At 46.5% G+C, this 19503-nt stretch overlaps 1 protein-coding gene across 1 annotated transcript in view; it reads right to left on the bottom strand.

Annotated features, from left to right (window-relative positions):
• The window catches only part of T265_06942 (hypothetical protein), a gene marked incomplete at both ends in the record, with an annotated part of 26053 nt that overhangs the window by 410 nt on the left and 6140 nt on the right, over window positions 1-19503 (bottom strand). The window contains 5 exons of the mRNA XM_009172345.1: window positions 3064-3294; window positions 4041-4208; window positions 8843-9052; window positions 10912-11190; window positions 11875-12311. Of these exons, the coding sequence (XP_009170609.1) occupies window positions 3064-3294; window positions 4041-4208; window positions 8843-9052; window positions 10912-11190; window positions 11875-12311 (1325 nt within the window). The remainder of the gene's footprint in view (window positions 1-3063; window positions 3295-4040; window positions 4209-8842; window positions 9053-10911; window positions 11191-11874; window positions 12312-19503) is intronic.

The following is a 19503-nucleotide window of genomic DNA, read 5'->3' as shown; positions in this document are numbered from 1 at the left end:
GACTTATTCAAATAAAACGATGAAGTTGTGTCGCAGTGAAGTTGCTGCTAATGAAGATGATGACATTGAATTAACCCCTCTAACAGGACCACCCTAGACAACTAGGGCATTACGTCCGGGTTAGCAAGGAAATGAGTGTGATGTGCCCCGAAAAACTGCTTTGTCCCAGTTCCTATTCATTCCCTGTACAGGATTCCCTCTGAACACACTGGAAAATCTCCCTGAGAATTTGCAGATTGTGTTGCTGTATACGGAAATATTCTAGTGTGGTTATCCAAAAGTTAACACTTGCCCCTACCTGGCCGGTTAGTGACTACTGCTCACCCGCTGTTACCTGCCGGAAATGGACTGTACTGTCATCAGTTGGTCGATAGACTTCTGGCGGCTTCTGGTCCCATCTCACTTGGCGGCCTTGTAGCTTAATTTACTGAAAGCCATGAATGTTGGAAAATTCCTCCCTGGACAAACCAAAGTAATGTTTTTCACTAGTTACACTCAATTACGAATAATTGCTTCTCAAAACGTTAGTTAAGCAGCACCGGTATGCAATGGTGAGCAAACACAGCCGCATACGAGAACTCCGTAGTTCTTTAACTCGCTCAATTGCTGATTCTCAATTGTGGGGAGTGCACTTAAATAACATGGATAGGCCAAAGTGCGTAAAAGCTTTCCCAAACGCGTGAGTCTAAGAAATTAATTAGCTGAGCAATGCTGATCAGGTGATGTCGTAGACATCAGTTTGATTTCGTTGAGCCGAATGGAAATTGCACGGTGTTGCAGAGCAGAGCAGCCAGCCGCTTCCATTGAAGTGTTCTTGTTGGGCTATTTGAATTCACTAACTTTGGTCGAGTACACTCACCACACCAAGAAGCCAACTAAGGGCAAAATCACCAACTTGTGGTATTTTTATCCTCTGGGCGACTGGAATGCCGCTGCAGTCAAGAAAAGAAACGCTGACCTTTAAATCGCGTCTAGTCCCATCGATTTGGATATGAATTTGAATAGACCAAATGAGAGATATTCTTGAAAAAATCTGATCACTCTTGTGTAGTTTTCTTCCACCAATACCCGGTGGCCTTGTAGCCTGCGTTGCTTTCTTTCTAGTGGGATGTCGACTTTCACCCCCACACGCAGTCAATATTCAGAAAAAATGCCTTGAAAAACACGATCATCAGATCACTTGATTGGTCGTAAATGTCGACCAGGATGAGAGTCACTCGAATGCAGCCACGTTACTGCAGTCCAAAAGGTGAACTGAAACAAGGTAATTGTGATGTGCGAAATGCGTAGTGGATTGTGGAACCACGGCAACTACGGTGTATAGGGTAGTTGAACTGACGGCTACCTGTCGCAGGCAGATGAGATGCGTCTGATTGTGCGAAGAGGGATAGAGATATCCAAGGGGACGCAAAAATGTTATCAGTAGTGGTGTGTGCAAGAAACTGACGTACACTCTGTCGTCCAAGTAAGAAATAGGATTCGTGGGAACCAGGAGATAACACCGGCCTGATTAGCTCCAAGATGGGCTGGGCCAGTAGTGGGTTGTCGAAGTCTTCAGCAACCTTATAAGGCGATTTAGTTTAACTTGGCCTCATGGAGAATTTTTCGTGGACAACGCTCATGTGCGCGCACTTCGTATGAGGTATATCGGAAATATCTTCAGCATTATGAACGAATTTGATGTTCGGGGGGCGATCCCCTCTGAAATATGATGATCGGCCATAAATGTAGAAACTTGATGACTGACGATAGACAGTTATTGTGCAGTACGTTAAGTATAGGAAGGGCGAGATGGCTCAAGTGGTTAGAGCGCGAATTTACTGACCGGAAGGTCCCTGGTTCGAATCCCACCTCCGCCTCTCGACTTCCCCTGCATAGGCTTGGGCAACCTGGTAGTATCCCAGCCCTCGTGCTTTCTTCGGGTGGCATGGCAACTAGACACCGGAAGTGCTACAGCTGAACGCTTTTTTAAGTATAGGAATAATACCAATGAGAGATTCTCCGGGATCCAGTTGCCTAGGCTTGGGCAACCTGGCAGTATTCCAGCCCTCGTGCTTCCTTCGGGTGGCATGGCAACTAGGCACCGGAAGTGCTACAGCTGAACGCTTTTTTAAGTATAGGAATAATACCAATGAGAGATTCTCCGGGATCCAGTTGAGTCTCCCGTTAAAGTTCAATTAGTTGGCAGGTGAAAGTACTGTGAATCAGTAGAACGTAAGGTTGACGGGATCTAGGAAACTAGGCGTTCTGATAGAAAGAAAACGTGGCTCAACGACACGATATTCATTGACTGGTTCCGAAATTCCTACAGCCGGATGACCGGGGATTTTCTATGCTAATGGTCAACTCACAGTAACGTGAAAAACAACACTGAAAATTTGGCTTCGCCGGTGATTTAATCTCATAGCATCGCCAGATGTTTTGTTGGAGGAAACCGAAGCTCTAGCTTTAAGGATCTTCGTTTCATTTTGCTGACATCACTTCAATCCACATCTGTCGATATCCCATCAAATGGGAATGTTTGAAACTAGCCTTGAACAGTGACCATGATCACCCAGATAGTTCTTCCATGTTGTGTTGATGATAAGAGCCACTTCCACTGGGAAGTTATTCCAACAAGGAACATAGGACTCAGCACATGCCTTTAACCCATGATGTGCTGAATCCTTAAATACTTATCCAGGATGAACGGCATCCTAAAACTTGTGTGCCCACTGTGGACGGAAGACGTCCTCAGCTGAAATGCGTAGAACAGGGAACTACAGGTAGATGATATAATCGTTCAGCTGTAACACCCTTCCGGTGCCTAGCTGCCATGTTACCCAAAGAAGGCACGAGGGCCGGGATATTGCCAGGTTGCCCAAGCCTAGACAAGGGAAGTCGAGAGGTGGAGGTCGGGTTCGAACCATGGACCTTCCGGTCAGTAAATTCGCGCTCTAACCACTGAGCCATCTTGCCCTAGATCTCGCTACAGGAGTTGGTCTCGAGTAATCATATGATGTACCTTTAGGACCTACATCAACAAGATCCACGAGTATGTTCCATGTTTATCGCAAAACCCACCTCTTTGTCTCCTGGTTTAGTACATTGTCTCATCATAGCTTCATCACCACCGGCACTGGTTGCAGTAGAACATTCACAAAAGTCACCAAAATATCCATCCATGCATTGACACGAGCCACAATGCAAATAGCCGTGTGATTGACATCGCGGTGACACTTGAGTTGCGTAGCTCGGTTTAGGCATTTGGTCACAAGTTGGACAGCTGCAAGCAGATTCCACTTCAAGGACGGCCTGGAAGAAAACAAGGCAGAAGAGAAATGAGAGTCAACATTGAACAAAACCAGACAAAATTCAGCGGAATAACTAAGTGAAACCCGATGGCCACTGATGAAACAGGAAAGTCCATAACCGAAAGGAGTGTCATGGAGTACAAGTCATTTAGTGTATCTACGAGAAAACGTCCAACGATCAGCATGACAAAAAACAGTTGTTGAGAAAATCGGTAGAACTGTGGTTAGGAATAGAGATCAACCAGACAGGAGTTCACCTCGGTCAATGGCGCCATACGAAGTTGGGAGCTTTACTAACATACAAACAGCACAAATAATTTGTGGTTCAAAGAAGAACAAAATGGAAGAAAGGGGGAGGTCAGCACTCGGGCAGACGGTAACTGACAGCAATGAGAGTGACCTATGTCACAACTGGTGGAGTTTCTAACCAAGTCAAGAAAAGATCATTTGGACAGCGTCCTAGAAGGTATATTGCAATTATAACATCACTTTGGATTCAAGTGAGTCTCCCGTGAAAATCGAATGGGTGTGCAAACGGGTGTCTCTACAGCATAACGTCTAAACTATTGTTGATCTCCTCATGTTCGCGTGTCAAATCATACGTTACCCATGTTTCAAATATGGCTCTCTGAATTTCCACAGACAATAACGAGTGGTGCCAATAGCTCAACAAATCGATCCTCGAGGACATTGTGCTTCAGACAGACCAATGATTAAAAACTCCACTTAAACTGCAACAAGACTCACTTGATCGTCCAGCGCGACCATCTTCAAGTTCACTAGTTTCTTCCCCGGAAAACATCGTTTTGGTTTCACAGCAACTTGGTATTCGATGCGTCCTCCCACAGGATGATCACCGCAGACAGTCTTCTTGCTAAACTCTTTCTCGTTGTGACATCTGGTAAAGACTTGAACCTAATAGGAAAAAAGTAACAGTGCAAAGTCGACTTAATGCTTTATTGTTTGTTCAGAGACTACGACAAGGACACATTATGGAATGCGGAGAGCACGAGTTATTTGTAAGACACAATTTCGATATAACCACCAACACTGTCACTGCTGATAGCCTCGACCAAATTAGCCTCTTTCAGGAGGATCGAATTCGTTCAAAGTAGTGCTAGGGAACCAACTAGTTTAAGTCTCTTATGTGGACGACTGTGAAAGGTTACGTCAATGCTGAAACTGATATATCGTTCAGCGTGAACACCTCCCGGTGGCTAGCCGCCGTGACACCCGGGGAAACAGTGGGATACAGACAGGTTGCCCAAACCTAGACAGGAGCAGTCGAGATGTCGGAGTTGGTTTCGAACCACGGACCTTCCGGTCACTAGATTGGCACCTTAACCACTGAAACATCTCCATCTACCTTGGGGGCGATAGTAGATATTGATCAAAAACGCCACATACGGCTACAAGCTTCCATAAAAATCTCCACAAGGCATTACTAATCACAAGGAGTCACCTACTCGACGGGAATTCCATGTAGTAGTAGTGCCTGTTTTACAGGACACTTATTCAGTGCTGTCTACGGAAGTGGTGCACAGTAGCATACTAAAGCCCAGTGAAATGTATCCACAATATGCTGCCAACAAGAGCATGTCCCACCATCCAATTCGAAAAGATTCCCACATTGTCTGAGCGCACCACAAAAGTGTGCTGCTTCGTTTGTCTAGTTTCATCGATTGAGAGAGACTCAAGTACGAAAAGCAAAAATAGCCTTCGTTTAGCGGGTGGTTGGGGTCCCACCATCCAATTCGAAAAGATTCCCACCTTGTCTGAGCGCACCACAGAGGTATGCTGCATCGTTTGTCTAGTTTCATCAAATGAGAAAGACTGAAGTTCGAAAAGCAAAAAGAGCCTTCGTGTAGCAGGCTTCGAAAACGAAAGTCTAACAACTGCAAACCGGACAGCGCGAAGCGGAAGGGCACGTTCGTCCGGAAAAGCGGACAGCTGATTGCACAATGCGTGCAATCCACGTCACACCACTGGTTCTGTGCCTTCATACATTTTTCGGTTGAAAAAAATCTTCCGGCATTTGACTTCACTTATGACGATAAGAGCACCTGTTAGCAGGCATCAAAGGTTGTGATACAAGGAAACCCCAATTTATATTCCTCAAACGCCAAACACTGAATCTGTGGCACAAGAAATCACAAGAAAAAACGGTTCTCAGAGTTAATACACGCAAGTTCATACTGGAATGCAAAGATACAAAAGCATAACTTGGATGAGTCAGCAGAGCACCACTAGCGTGAACGGGCCAATAACAATGGAGTTTTAATGCACCGATTCAATGACAAAGTAAACACAAAAATAATGACCGACCAGAGGTCGCCTGATATACGAATAGCCAGAGGCCATGGAACTAAGCAAGTTACGAGTAATAATGAGTCGCTAGAGAGCTAACAAAGGATTACAAGAGCGCGATAAGAGTTGAAATCATTGGCTTTCGCCAAGTGTCCCTAGTTGTCGATGTGCTACACTTTTATGCGGTTCAAGTTGTCCGCTAGGTGTAGACCGTGTACCAAGGTAAGTTGGCCCCAGGTGTCTTAGTTTCACTTACCGAGATGAGTGGGAATGAGAGCAAGGATAGCCTTTTACTGTGGGAAAGAAGAAAGCGTTCAGCTGTAGCACCGTTTCGGTGCCTAGCTGCCATGCCACACGAAGGAAGCATGAGGGCTGGGAAACTGCCAGGTTGCCCAAGCCTAGACAGGGGGAGTCGAGAGGCGGAAGTCGGATTCGAACCACGGACCTTCCGGTCAGTAAATTTGCGCTCTGACCACTTGGGCTATCTCGCCCCAATGTGGGAAATATTCAAAGGTTTACTGAATTCAACCGTCCACAAGCTAAAGTTTGCACGCCATTTTCGTAAGTATCTCGTCCCGAGATCCTAATTTGGGAGAACGACAGCAGTCATCATAATTGAGGCGTCTGGTCAGGATTTTCATGCTTCGTTGGCAGATTATGGACTGACCACGTTTAGACCGTTTCCATCTAACACACAGTTGGAAGAGCAGAACCTCTGATATACAAAGCATTGTCCTAACCAGGTTAGTCGACGAGGTGCACTTAGTTCGTATACAGTAGGTGAGCCGCTTCTACCGGAAGCTATTCGAGGGACCTCAGCAGTGCTGATGTTCCCACGAGATGTGGGAAATGTCTCACGGAGATACATTTGGTATGGTACAGTACACATTTTAGTGCATCATTCTGAACCACCATTCTTAATGAAGAGCCTGGTGTCCCGACAAGGCTATGGTGAGAACCGCCCTGACCTTTGTAATGTACTACTCAGGTTGCTGAAAATCCGTCGACAGCCCACGACCGGTTTCGCCCTTTTTGGGGCTCATCAGGTAAGCGCAGTCCACGGGTTTCCGTCAACCTTATGTTCTACTTGAAACCAAATTGCACGAACTTAGCGAATATACACTCATTTGCAAACTAATTTGTTTTTTTTTCGAGAGACTCACCCGGAACCCAGCTGAATCTCCCGTTTATGATGTTCTCAGGCAACTGAATGTGCCCCGACCTTCCTGATTCGTCTATCCCAAGTCCCATAGTACCTATGCAGCCAACCAGGTGGGTGAATTTATCTGTCACATAAGTCAACTCATTTGTTGACATGATCTGTGGGTTCGATCTCATCCAGCCTTGTAAAGACACGTTGCAGTTTACCGGTGCAAAGTGTACACCAAGCCACATGACCGAATTAATTTACAGTTAAAATTATTTCCATTGCTGAGAGACCTTCCTGAAAGAGAATTTCACCAGCGCACTCATTGTCTACCCAAAGCATTCCAACCCGCGAGTTGTTAGAGACAGGTGAGGAAAATTCGAGGGACATATTAATACCAGATTTGGGAAAGAAGGATGATGGAGGACAGATTCGCCCGATGCCAATGAATCCGTTGTAAGATCACCCACGAGAGTTGGTGCTCTTAGGAGAGGAGAACTTGAACGGGACAACATTGGTTGATAAATCGTCGTCGCAGCGAACGGAATCGAAGACAGATTTCGGATTATAAAAATACTAATGTTTTTGCACCCACGAGAGTTGGTGCTCTTAGGAGAGAAGAACTTGAATGGGACACCATTGGTTGATAAATTGTCGTCGCAGCGAACGGAATCGAAGACCGATTTCGAATTATAAAAATACTATTGTTTTTATTGTCAATGGCTATAGCGGTGTTCAACCACCTGCCGTGAAGTGAAGATGCAATGACTGTATGCTGGACCACGATGAAACTCAGCAGGGTTCTCTCCCCGTGAACGACCAGTCTGTGCCAGGCAATACCGGACGCTACAACAACCAGGTTGATGTCACGGAGACGTTTACACAAGTTATTCACACTCTTTTTGCAGAGTGGGACTACAGTGAATGCTTTCTGTCCCACTGATATCTTGTTTTGATATCTATTCGGTAATATATACTGGGATAAAAACATGCTTGACAGGTCACGCAACATTGAAGAGAGCCGGAAAAAACAAACAGATTTCCGTGGTTATTCAATCTTAGCTAAAGAGAAACCATGAATCAGGGATACATGAGAAATAACCTACATTCTGCTGGTTTGTCCCTCAACATCTGGTCATCTGGAAGTCGTATGGTTGTGGTAACTGCATGGTCCAAGTTGGCCCACAGTCATATTTTTGGTATCGCATTCGTGCTCAAGCCAACCTTCTTGTTTCTCTCCCTAGTTAATCGTGTGTGGCTGGTAGTCATTCATTCGTTCAGCAACAATTTGTCTATGCATGGGAGGATCTCATACGCAGATAACCGGTTTTGTAATGAATTGTCGTGATATGTCGGATGGGTGCATGGAGCAGAACAGGTTGAGAACCACTGCATTAGCGCTATGGCGATTGGGTAATAATAGAACTGAAACGCCAGATGGTTGATGTTCTGATCAATCAGAACGCACCCTCTCATTCGCCATACAATGGTCAACTGGCTGCGGGTGCTCAGTTATTTGGGGAGACCAAAGAGTTATCGTTCTAAGCTAATGAAAACCAAAGTTGAAATTCAGGCTGATAGAACATGATGCGACTAATGACATAAATTCCGTGAACATCCCACACACTTCCCCAGTACACAGGTGTCCAAAGTTTCAAAATCTAACAAACAACTAACAAACAACTCTGTACAAGAGGATGAATTAGATGAAAGGGACGACACTGCTGAAGGTCATATGTGGATCTCGCTGCGAAAACGTTCCGCTTGGAACTAAAACCATACCTAGCTAGATAGCGGAGCGTAAGCATCACTGAGCAAAATAAGATGCTAATGCACAATGTCGCGCTATTGGACAGAATTCTGGTCACATCACGTCAGTCAATCAGCCTAGTTTACTTGGTACGGTCACGAAAGATGAAAGGCGTGGTTGTCTAACCGATAGGGCTCGTCTGTTAAACAACTGGAAGATCTCATCGAAACAGCTCAAGCCGAACTAAACCCAATCAAAGTGAACATAGACCACGGCAAAACGTAGAAGCTTAGAAACAATGGAATTTCTGTATAAAAAACTCCAAAGTACATGAAAATAACTTACATCAAGATACTCTGCGTCATAAGTGGTCATTAGTTCTGCCTTGTTAGCAATTTTGTCGTAATTATCACGCAGTAACCGAACGATATTGGTCGAGCTGTTGGTCAGTATGCCCACGGCAGCACTGGGTAGAAACTCGGCCAATTTGGTGTATAGCGAGTTCACCTTTTGGTCCACGGCAAATATCACACTGATGTCCTTTTCCGTGAGGACCTGCGCGATCTGGTTAGAAAGTAGCCAGAAGAAAATTATAACGATTGGCTAATGATACCGAAGACAACCTCTCACAGGATCAAACGGCAAGCGGAATCAACAAGTGTGAACAAGCAGGGGTGTGTCAAGAGAAGTTCGATTATGACAGCAGCTTCCATATCCCAGCCTTTGGTCTGCCGATTAGAACACGAATAGTAGATGGGACTGATGGTTCGGTTTCACTTTGCGGATACACTGACGGTATGTAAAGTTTGGCTGCGGGTAGTTCTGAAGAATGAGGTGTTAGATTAGTTAACCGCAATCGTTTTTTGTCAATTTCTACTTGAGCGTCAACTTCTCCTTCGAAGGATCAATAACATAGACAAGATTGATTAATCTGCCGCAGATCACGTGACCTACACCACTAGTGTTACAACCAAAAATCTGGGGGGAGGAACGCAGTGTATACGGATCTCATGACGTTCTGGTTCGAAACTGCTCTACCCAGAGGGAGGGGCATTTATTTCGGCGAACGGTGGGTCGCTAGTTCGGGACAACACGGTAAACAATTCAGAAAGTTAGCACCAGCACTGAAAGAGCATAGTATGAGGCTATGGGCCTTACGTATTGTATTGGGCAGCCAATAAGTCCAGTTTAAATGTGAGTTATGATGTGACAGGCTTTCGACCGGGCTCAAAAAGATGACTACTTGTGAAAGGCTCAATTGCTCATCCTAATTTTTGTTGATTTGGCTTTGATAATTAACCGTCTACGAGCTTAGAATTGAGGTTGATTATACATGGGACCATCATGCTGTAGACTCTTGATGGGATTCGTCAGGTCTTTCTGAAGCGAACATATTATGTTCACCCCCTTGCCCCAACCTAATGAATTCGGAACGACTCAAATGGCTGAGGATTTTGGGAAACCAACACACATTTACTAAGCATCACGTTAAACTGCAAACACTGAGAGACAATTATCGTGTTCTCGGTCGGGAATTATGAGTAGTGGAAAGAAACATATTCCTGGGAAATCAAACCGCCTGGACGTTTGAAGATAAGAATCATGAATATTGTATCGAAATTTATATCCGGATCTCAAAGAAAGAGGAGTACCGTGGCTCGGGAAATTCGCAATTTTCGGTCTCGCTGTTCGTCTGACATTCCTGATTTATCACAAACAAAGCAATGTAGATTTACCAGTGTGGCTCTCAGAGGCGTTGCGGTGTCTACCCTAAAAATCGTCTCCCAAAAAAACACCTAAAGGGGGTACAGTAAACCCAATATGCCAACTGTTAGGTGCTGAAAAATTGTACTCACTTTCGAAATGAGCACAACTACAACGTCACTGAGGCACGAGGGTTTGGAAATGGTGTATAAACCTTGCTGACTAGGAAAGTGCACTAGTCCCCGCAGTTCCTCAGCACATGGCATGAGGGAGTGAAATATCTATTGAAAATTGCCAAAACTCACATCGCCATCAATCAATAAGTGGCTCAGGGGAAGACTAATTTCACAAGGTGAGTAAAACTTCCCTCTGAAGTAGTCAATCCAGCAGTCACTACGTGACCACTTGGTGCAATTTCCTTGATTGACTAATGAGTGGTGCCATGTTCTGTCTGAGCAAGAGCTAAACACACTACTGACCAATCGCTCGTGGCCGAACTGTTGAGTGATCAAACCACTAGCCGGGAGGTCGGGGATTCGAAACTCTAGGTTTCGTGAGATTCGCATCGTTGATGATTCCTAACAAGGGTGAAAAGCTGTACAGCACTTCTGGGCTTCGCTGACAGGACAAAAACAATAGGAAAAACGGTATAATGTGAAAGGTCAGGGTGCAACACGCGAAACCAATAGGATATAGGATGCCCAACTCACTTCTCCCACGCTGGGATAATCTGTCTGATCAGCTGTGTGCCAACCGTAGTAGAGCAGACTCGGATTGAAACGGTCCGCTTGATACTTCACTTGACAAGTAGTTGGCGGAGGACGAATCAACCCAGCAATACGACCATCTCCAGCAAGATGAAATCCACCATCAGACGCAAACAGTACAATCTTTCGGGCGCTCGAACGCCACCCAATCAAGTCCCCACAGCGAGCTACTTGCAACAAGGCATCTAGACCACCTTCAGGGCTATCCAAGTTCCCGGATGGCTGGAGAAAGGGACGTAAATCAAGATATAGGAGCAGAGTGAATTCACAAAAATATACCACATAATGCTTCAATCGCGGCCGCTTTACGTTGGTTCCATTAGGTTTCTATCATGTTGACTGTAGAATGAGTCTACTCTCGTCATGCTGTCACCCGTTTGTTCGGCAGTATTTCCTTACCTTTGATAAGGACAGCTAAAACACGATGTAGACTGAGGACGAGAGTGTGTCAGCAGCATTCATGCTATTCGGTTCTGTCCAGACCACATAACCGAGAGTTTCGGGTGTGGATCGTCGGAATATTGATGATGTGCTAGCAACGGAAATTTCCTTTTCCTTCAGACTAGCTGGCAGCGAGGCACCGGCGATGTCATGGACGATTAACACGAGAATGAACGACCCTATCAACTTAGGTCGTATACACTATCAATTATTCTACCATGTTGAATAGCCAGGGTAACCGGAAAAGACTATCCTGTGAGTAGGGACATCTGGTTGATGAAGAATATAGCAGAAACAGAGAACTTTGATCAAAGGTGATAAGCACAAATGCTAACTTCCTGCCGGGGGTATAGCCTAAAATTTTGGAGCAAGGTACCGAAGTTGACGGTAAAAACCTTAGAGGCTCCACCACACATGGTGTTCGTCTCCCATTGAAAGACAGAAACATATCCACCGGAAACTCACCCGTGTGACTTTCGTTTCACCTCTGAATTTTTCATAGTCATCTGTCAGTCCCAGAATATGTTTGAACAGAAAAGGTGGATCGCATTGTAAACCCTTGGTTCCAACGTTCAGACAGGGGTTTCGCAAATACTCGGGTGTGGGTACAACGAAGGGAAAAACTGGCTTATCAACAAATGCACCAAATCCCATTTTGAGTTTTTTTGTCACGCTCTGCATGGTTTTCACAATGTCGTTAGTCAGTTTAGACACAGTCTCCAAGTCATCGCTCATTGTGTAACTGAGATCAGTGAGAAAATACAAATCCACTGGGTAGTCCGAAATCGATTGGAAGGTAAAGTTGACGACCAGTGGGTCGTTTGGCCGTATCTTTACAGAATTGGTACGTGGTGTGAGCTGGATGTCACCGGAAGACGTTTGAGAAGGACTCGGCGCTGAACCTGAACACCAACAGAGGAGAACACAGAATAACGTGATGGGTTCTGTGGAAGTATTTCAGTCACGCAAGTAGAAAGGAATACGTGGCAGTTCCATAAAACACTGTAATAATTATAACATAATCGTTCAGATGTAACACCCTTTCGAAACCCAACTGCCATGCCACCCGAAGGAAGCACGAGGACTGAGAAACTACCAGGTTGCAGTCGAGATGCACACCTTGTGATCACTAAGTTCAAACATTAGCCACCGAGATATTTCGAGCCCAGTAAAATAGCATGCACAACTAAAAAAATAGCCGCATTAATCAGGATGAGCTGCAGCGACAAATAACCTTAGACGAGCACCTAAACACACAGAGAAGAGTCCAGTTAAATACTTGTCATGCAGGCTCGTATTTCTGTCAAAGGAGAGTATCTTCCTGTTTTTATTGTGTACTGCAGTTCTCATACAAAGACACAAGTGCGCAAATTCCGCTGAAAAAAAACAAAGAAGGTGTAATTCTCATGGTTCCAGTTTAGCTACAGGTTTGTGATTCCGATCAACAAGCTACAACCCGCATTGCCAGGTAAAAACTGAACACATTAATTGGAAGGAAGCATTCGATACAAACAAGCGTCAACTTGTACGCGCAAGGCAACTGTTATGTACGGAAGCGCGTACGATCAACGGCTATACGCGACCTGAGAACGAGCGCACAAATCCCCAGCTATGATGCGAGCGACACAATTCCTAGCGCAGGAACAGATCGTACGGCCAAATTCCTCTCCTGTAATTGGCTCAATCAGACTCCATTCGGATGGTACTGCTATGTGACTTGGCCAGCTACCCACGTGTTTTTGCTGCTGAGAGCACCTTTTTCCAATAATGCTCCGGCTTCATTTACCTTCCATGACCCATCAAGCACAGCAGACGCTGCACCTTTCCGTCTTTGGTAATATACGGTGTGGATGGCGGTTTAGTTGGCAATAACTCGAAAAATAAACGGTTTTTGGTGATACCGACATCCCCAACACCTCCCCTTGAGGAATAAAAGGTCAGTAACGGGTTTTCATGGGGTCCATTTTAAAAGGAGTGATTTGGCGTCAATGGCGATCTGTCCACCTTGGGAGGAGATTTGGTTCTCTGGCGTCCTGTGTCGTCGGCTGCGTTGCATCAGGTGTAGTCGCCTTCATTTCAAGAAAAATGTCAAGAAAAATGTCGAACGGAATGTCGCTTTGGGATGTTGGTGGCTCCAAGAGATGTCACAGACGCAGTTGATTCTTGGGTCGCATCCAGATGTCTTGGCCAACTGAGAGATCGCACATTACGCTCCCGCGTTTCCGAAGGACGCGCGCTTCAGTAGGTGATTTCCCATCTTCCAAATAGTCATTGGGAGTGGTCCGATAGTCCAGAAGAAATCTCTGGAGAACTTCGACGGGTGCCCCCTCCCCTCGAGATTTGAGCAGCGCAAGCCTGAACGTATCGACAAAACGTAATGCTTGACCGTTTGACTGTAGATGGTACGGTGGCGAACGGATGTGCTTGACGAAGTTTTCTCCTGCGAAACTCTTGGAAGATGTCGGAGCTGAACTGTGACCCATTGTCCGACACTAAAGTCTCTGGAAAGCTATGATGGCTGCAGAGCTGAGACAGGGCTCGTATGGTGTTTGTTGTCGTTAGCGGGATGACGGGCAAAACTTCTGGACACTTGGAGAAGGCGTCGACCATCAACAGGGCCAGCGTAGTCGACATGCACTCGGGACCAGGGGCGTTCGGGTTGAGGCCAGGCAGAAGGCGGAAGGCGTGAAAGGTCCTTTGCGGCCTGTTGACACTTCGAACAGTCTCTGACGTATTCGGAGATGTCGCGATCCATATGTGGCCAGTAGGCGTAGCTGCGTGCAGTTGATTTCATCCGGTTCATCACAGGATGCCCCGAATGAAACTGCTTCAGGACTCGATTGACTTGGCCAGCTACCCACGTGTTTTTGCTGCTGAGAGCACCTTTTTCCAATAATGCTCCGGCTTCATTTACCTTCCATGACCCATCAAGCACAGCAGACGCTGCACCTTTCCGTCTTTGGTAATATACGGTGTGGATGGCGGTTTAGTTGGCAATAACTCGAAAAATAAACGGTTTTTGGTGATACCGACATCCCCAACACCTCCCCTTGAGGAAGAAAAGGTCAGTAACGGGTTTTTATGGGGTCCATTTTAAAAGGAGTGATTTGGCGTCAATGGCGATCTGTCCACCTTGGGAGGAGATTTGGTTCTCTGGCGTCCTGTGTCGTCGGCTGCGCTGCATCAGGTGTAGTCGCCCTCATTTCAAGAAAAATGTCAAGAAAAATGTCGAACGGAATGTCACTTTGGGATGTTGGTGGCTCCAAGAGATGCCACAGACGCAGTTAATTCTTGGGTCGCATCCAGATGTCTTGGCCAACTGAGAGATCGCATATTACGCTCCCGCGTTTCCGAAGGACGTGCGCTTCAGTAGGTGATTTCCCATCTTCCAAATAGTCATTGGGAGTGGTCCGATAGTCCAGAAGAAATCTCTGGAGAACTTCGACGGGTGCCCCCTCCCCTCGAGATTTGAGCAGCGCAAGCCTGAACGTATCGACAAAACGTAATGCTTGACCGTTTGACTGTAGATGGTACGGTGGCGAACGGATGTGCTTGACGAAGTTTTCTCCTGCGAAACTCTTGGAAGATGTCGGAGCTGAACTGTGACCCATTGTCCGACACTAAAGTCTCTGGAAGGCTATGATGGCTGCAGAGCTGAGACAGGGCTCGTATGGTGTTTGTTGTCGTTGGCGGGATGACGGGCAAAACTTCTGGACACGGACTGTTTGGAGCAGCTTCTAGCTAGTCATCGATAGATAAAGCTGCGATGACATCTTCTTCTGACGCACTATAATTGCCGATAAGTCGCGAGAGTGCACCTGCTTGGCCGAAACTTTTCGTGCGTCGATACTGAATTTCAGAGTCGTCACCAGACCCAGTACGACGGACACTTTGTGCCTGATGTGCGAGCCTTGATTGTGCTAGCGCTTACCGCACCCTGAAGAGCAATCAACATTGTCCTTTCTTCGATTGTTGTTCTTTAGGCGCGCGTTTCCATACCAAAATTGTTACATACGTTGGGATTCATCTCATCTGAGAGGGACTGCTGATGGCAAGTCGAATGAGACAATTGTGTTTTTTTATCTCATACTCTCCAGTTAGCCTTTCGCAATCGTCACTTGTATTCAATTTTCATGTTTATGACCATTCTCTTCAAAAATAAATGACAAAATAGTTGAACTATTTGAACTGACTACGAGGGTACAAGCAAGAAGGGTGAACACGGGTATACAACTTTGAGGAGACATCATCAAGAGCTTCAGGCACACTTCTCGCACATTGTTGAGATGTCAGCCATTCGGACAAAGGATTAGAGTAACACTCAGCCGGATCAGACCAACTGCTGCAGAAAATAAAGCCGAGTGTCCCCTTTCTTTCAATAAGATAAACTTATAAGATGGGTGTCAACACATGTTGGGGGCTATGTTGATAAGTCACGAAGTGCGAACGATAAAACCAGATGGGTTGTGTGGAACCATGCATACAACCATTCTGAGGTGCCTACACCTCTAAGCCCTCAATCAATCCGGAAAGAAACTGACAGCACGAACGCCACTGACATCAATTAGCCGCCATTTCTTGCAATGTCTTCAGCCAAGCACAGACGGGATCACGGGGACCCCACCCTGGAAGGCGTACAACACCAGCAACACCCAAACTCTTCGTGGTCGCCTTCACACCTTTCTGCCAAATCATGTGCTGTCCACTTCTCGGTTTGCGCCATCCTGAAGGAGGCACGGAGAACAACAATCGTCTCGGTAGACGGTGTTTCGGCATGCGTAGCACATGACCGAGCCGTCATAGTCGATGGTGCTGGATGTTTTCTCGGATGAGGTGCCTGCAGGACAACCAAATACCCTTTTTCTACTCACCTTGTTACTAACACGCTGACGCCATCCAAAACCAGCCACGCTCTTGAGGCATCGATGGTCAAATAGCTGGAAACGCCTCACATCATCTGTCCGCAGAGGCCACGTTTCGCACCAACAACACAGCCCTTACTGTAGGCTGGTACACGCGACCCTTAAGATCTAGTGATATAACCTTTTGACGCAACCAGTGACGCAAATTAGCAAACTGTCATGACTATATAACCCATACCTTTGCATAACCCATTAATTCGTGATTCTCACTCTATTTTCAGCTCATGTACTACAGTTATTAGACGATTAAAGCGTACATTACGTCTTCCTATTCTGTCTCCTTTCTAATCCCGTCCGGGAACTACTCGACTCTCACAACACAAACGTAATTCGAGCCTTTGAAATTCTCGCAATGACTTCATCAGACACAATCCCATCAGAGCTAATACGATTACTGAGGTATGTGTAATTTCCTCGTCACGAAGAGACTGGGCCTTATCGTGGTGTGATGGTTTGCGCACCTCAGCGATCCACTGAGCTATACTGGAGAGTGTCCCCGTGACAACCACTCATACCAAGTTGGTCAATGGCTAGAGGTCTGACGAAAACAGTCTCCTGGTCCTCAAGGTGTGGGTTGGAACATGTGGAGACTTGTTCCGCAGAAATAGCAATGCAATTGCATTTCCCGCCAAACACCGCTGCCTCGCGGTTAGGCTTTTGAGCCAAAGATTTGGTTGAGGACCCTAATCGTCCTCCTGTCTAGGTGTGGGCGCCCTGAAAGGATTCCAGCACAACCATGACATTCACAACGAACAATACTTTCATGCTACATCGGCCGTCACGTGGTGTCATCAGCCGGGTCACTTTACTTGCTGCATACAACAGGGCGGGTAAGCGAAAACGGGCCACTGCTGACAACTCCCTTCTTTCTCCTTCACATAATGTTTCTTGTTCCTCTCACCACCCCAATAATAATCATCCTGTTGTAGGCCCAGCACTTAGGACTGATGACTCCGTTCGTCTTGCACCGGTTTTGCGTACAGCATGTTTGTCACATGGCACCGACACCGTCAGATACCTTCAAATCAATCTTCAAGCCTCGACACCCAGTTTATCTGGCCGCGTTCAATGTGCAGTGCCTTCCAACGACAGGCCAGCCACAAACCCAAATCGACCACACTGCCATCAGCAACCGATGGCGTGGGTGAATGACTGACTGCCGGTCATTTTCTAACACATTTGTTAATTCCGATCACGCGCTCGTCCGGAGTCGCTTCCACCTACGTTTTCCAGGGCCGCGTAAGCTGCGATCAAATCGCTTGGCAATTGAGAGACTGGCAGATCTGGATGTTAGACGGATTTACCAGAATCGTCTTCTAGAGTCTCTTCCAAATGCTCCACCATCAAATGTGAACTCATACTGGGACGAGACCACGACCTCTTTGCATAAAGCTAGGAATTTTGCCTGTGGCACGGCACCACCAGGCGCACTCAAACACTGGATATCAGACCGAACGGTGGAACTACCTAAATCTCTAAGAAATATCCCAGCCACCCCGAAACATAACTTGATGCGACGAATTATCAGACATCAAGTGAAAGAGAACGTGCAAGCCGACCGCGAAGTGTGGTGTTTACAGAAAGCCGGCAATACCCGATTATTTCAGTCGACCCGTCGACGGAGCCCCGGAGACCACATATCAGTGAAACAATCAAGGGTCGGAAGGTAAGACTATCTCGAATAAACAAGAACGCCTCAACTGTTGGACTGAATACTTCGAACAACTGTCATAGCCACCAGCTGGCACCCATCTGGAACCCACAGGTGACGTGGAACTCTGGACGGTGAACGTGGAACCACCTACGGCCTCGCCGGCTTATGACTGCATATGTTCTCTTAAGCGCCACCAAGCCTCCGGTTCGAATGACCTCCCACCCGCATTGTTCAAAGATGGAGGCGAAGTCCTCAGTAAGCGCTTGTCTGATCTGTTTGCTTGCGTTTGGGAAAAAAGAATCTGTCCCAGACAACTGGGGAGAGTCGGTGATAGTGCCCATTTTCAAAAACGGAGCTCCTAGTGAGTGTGACAACCACAGAAGGATCAGCCTGACTCCGGTCGTAACGAGACTGTTGGCGTTAATTGTGCTTCGTCACCTTACAGTGGCTCATGAGACAGTGACTCGAGAGTAGCAAGCGGGACCCCGGCCAAATCTTTACACTTCATCAGGTGCTAGAACAACACCATACGTACAAGCGACCCACAATTCTGGTGTTCGTGGATTTTCAAGGCGCTTTTGACTCGGTTGGCCGATCTGTTTTGCTTGATACGCTTGTCCGCCAAGGAATGCCCCGGAAGTTCGTGAACATAATAAGCTCCTTGTATTTCAAGACTTCCGGACGTGTGAGTACACGGCGAGCTCTCCAAAAGCTTCCGTGCATAAAGCGGTGTCCGTCAGGGATGCCAAATCTTCCCGCTCCTGTTTAACTTTATGGTCGATGAACTAATGAGACGAACGCTGGAAGGTCTCCAAAATACCGGTGTTCAAACAACCTGTGAAGAAAACCTTGTCGACCTAGAACATGCAGACGACATCGCTCTTATGTTCGAAGAGGAGGAAAAGGCGCAAGTATTCCTGAATGAACTGACCAGTCATCCCGTCCTTTGGTATGCACTTTGCACCTACAAAGTGTAAGGTCATGCTCCTGGACATGCAGTCACTGAACACGCCAATTAGAATCAAGGTGGAAGCACTCGAATTTGTGGAGCGTTTTGCGTAGCTTGGAAGTTGTATTAGTTCCAACTGTAGTGTGACGGATGAGGTCAATGAACGGATATGCAAGGCTCGGGTCGCGTTTGCTAATTTAAGACAATTATGGCGTGAAAGTGCTGTATCCCGAAATCTCAGGGGACATGTGTATCAGGCTACGATGCGGACTGTTTTGTTGTATCGCTGTGAGACTTGGTCAGTTCGGGCAGCGGAACCGAGACGTCTTCAGGTGTTCGACAAAAGTTGTCTCAGAACCATAGCTCGTCCGTCACGAAGAGACTGGACCTTACCGTGGTGTGGCGGTTTGCGCATCTCAGCGATCCATTGAGCTATACTGGAGAGTGTTCCGCGACACTCACAGAGTCTCTCATACCAGGTTTGTCAATGGTTAGAAGTCTGACGAACACGGTCTCCTGGCCCTCCAGGTTGGGGGTTGGAACGTGTGGCGACTTGTTCCGTAGAAATG

This window comes from Opisthorchis viverrini, assembly GCF_000715545.1.
Source record: "Opisthorchis viverrini unplaced genomic scaffold opera_v5_152, whole genome shotgun sequence".
Taxonomy (NCBI): domain Eukaryota; kingdom Metazoa; phylum Platyhelminthes; class Trematoda; order Opisthorchiida; family Opisthorchiidae; genus Opisthorchis; species Opisthorchis viverrini.
This window is presented reverse-complemented; position numbering and strand designations above follow the sequence as displayed.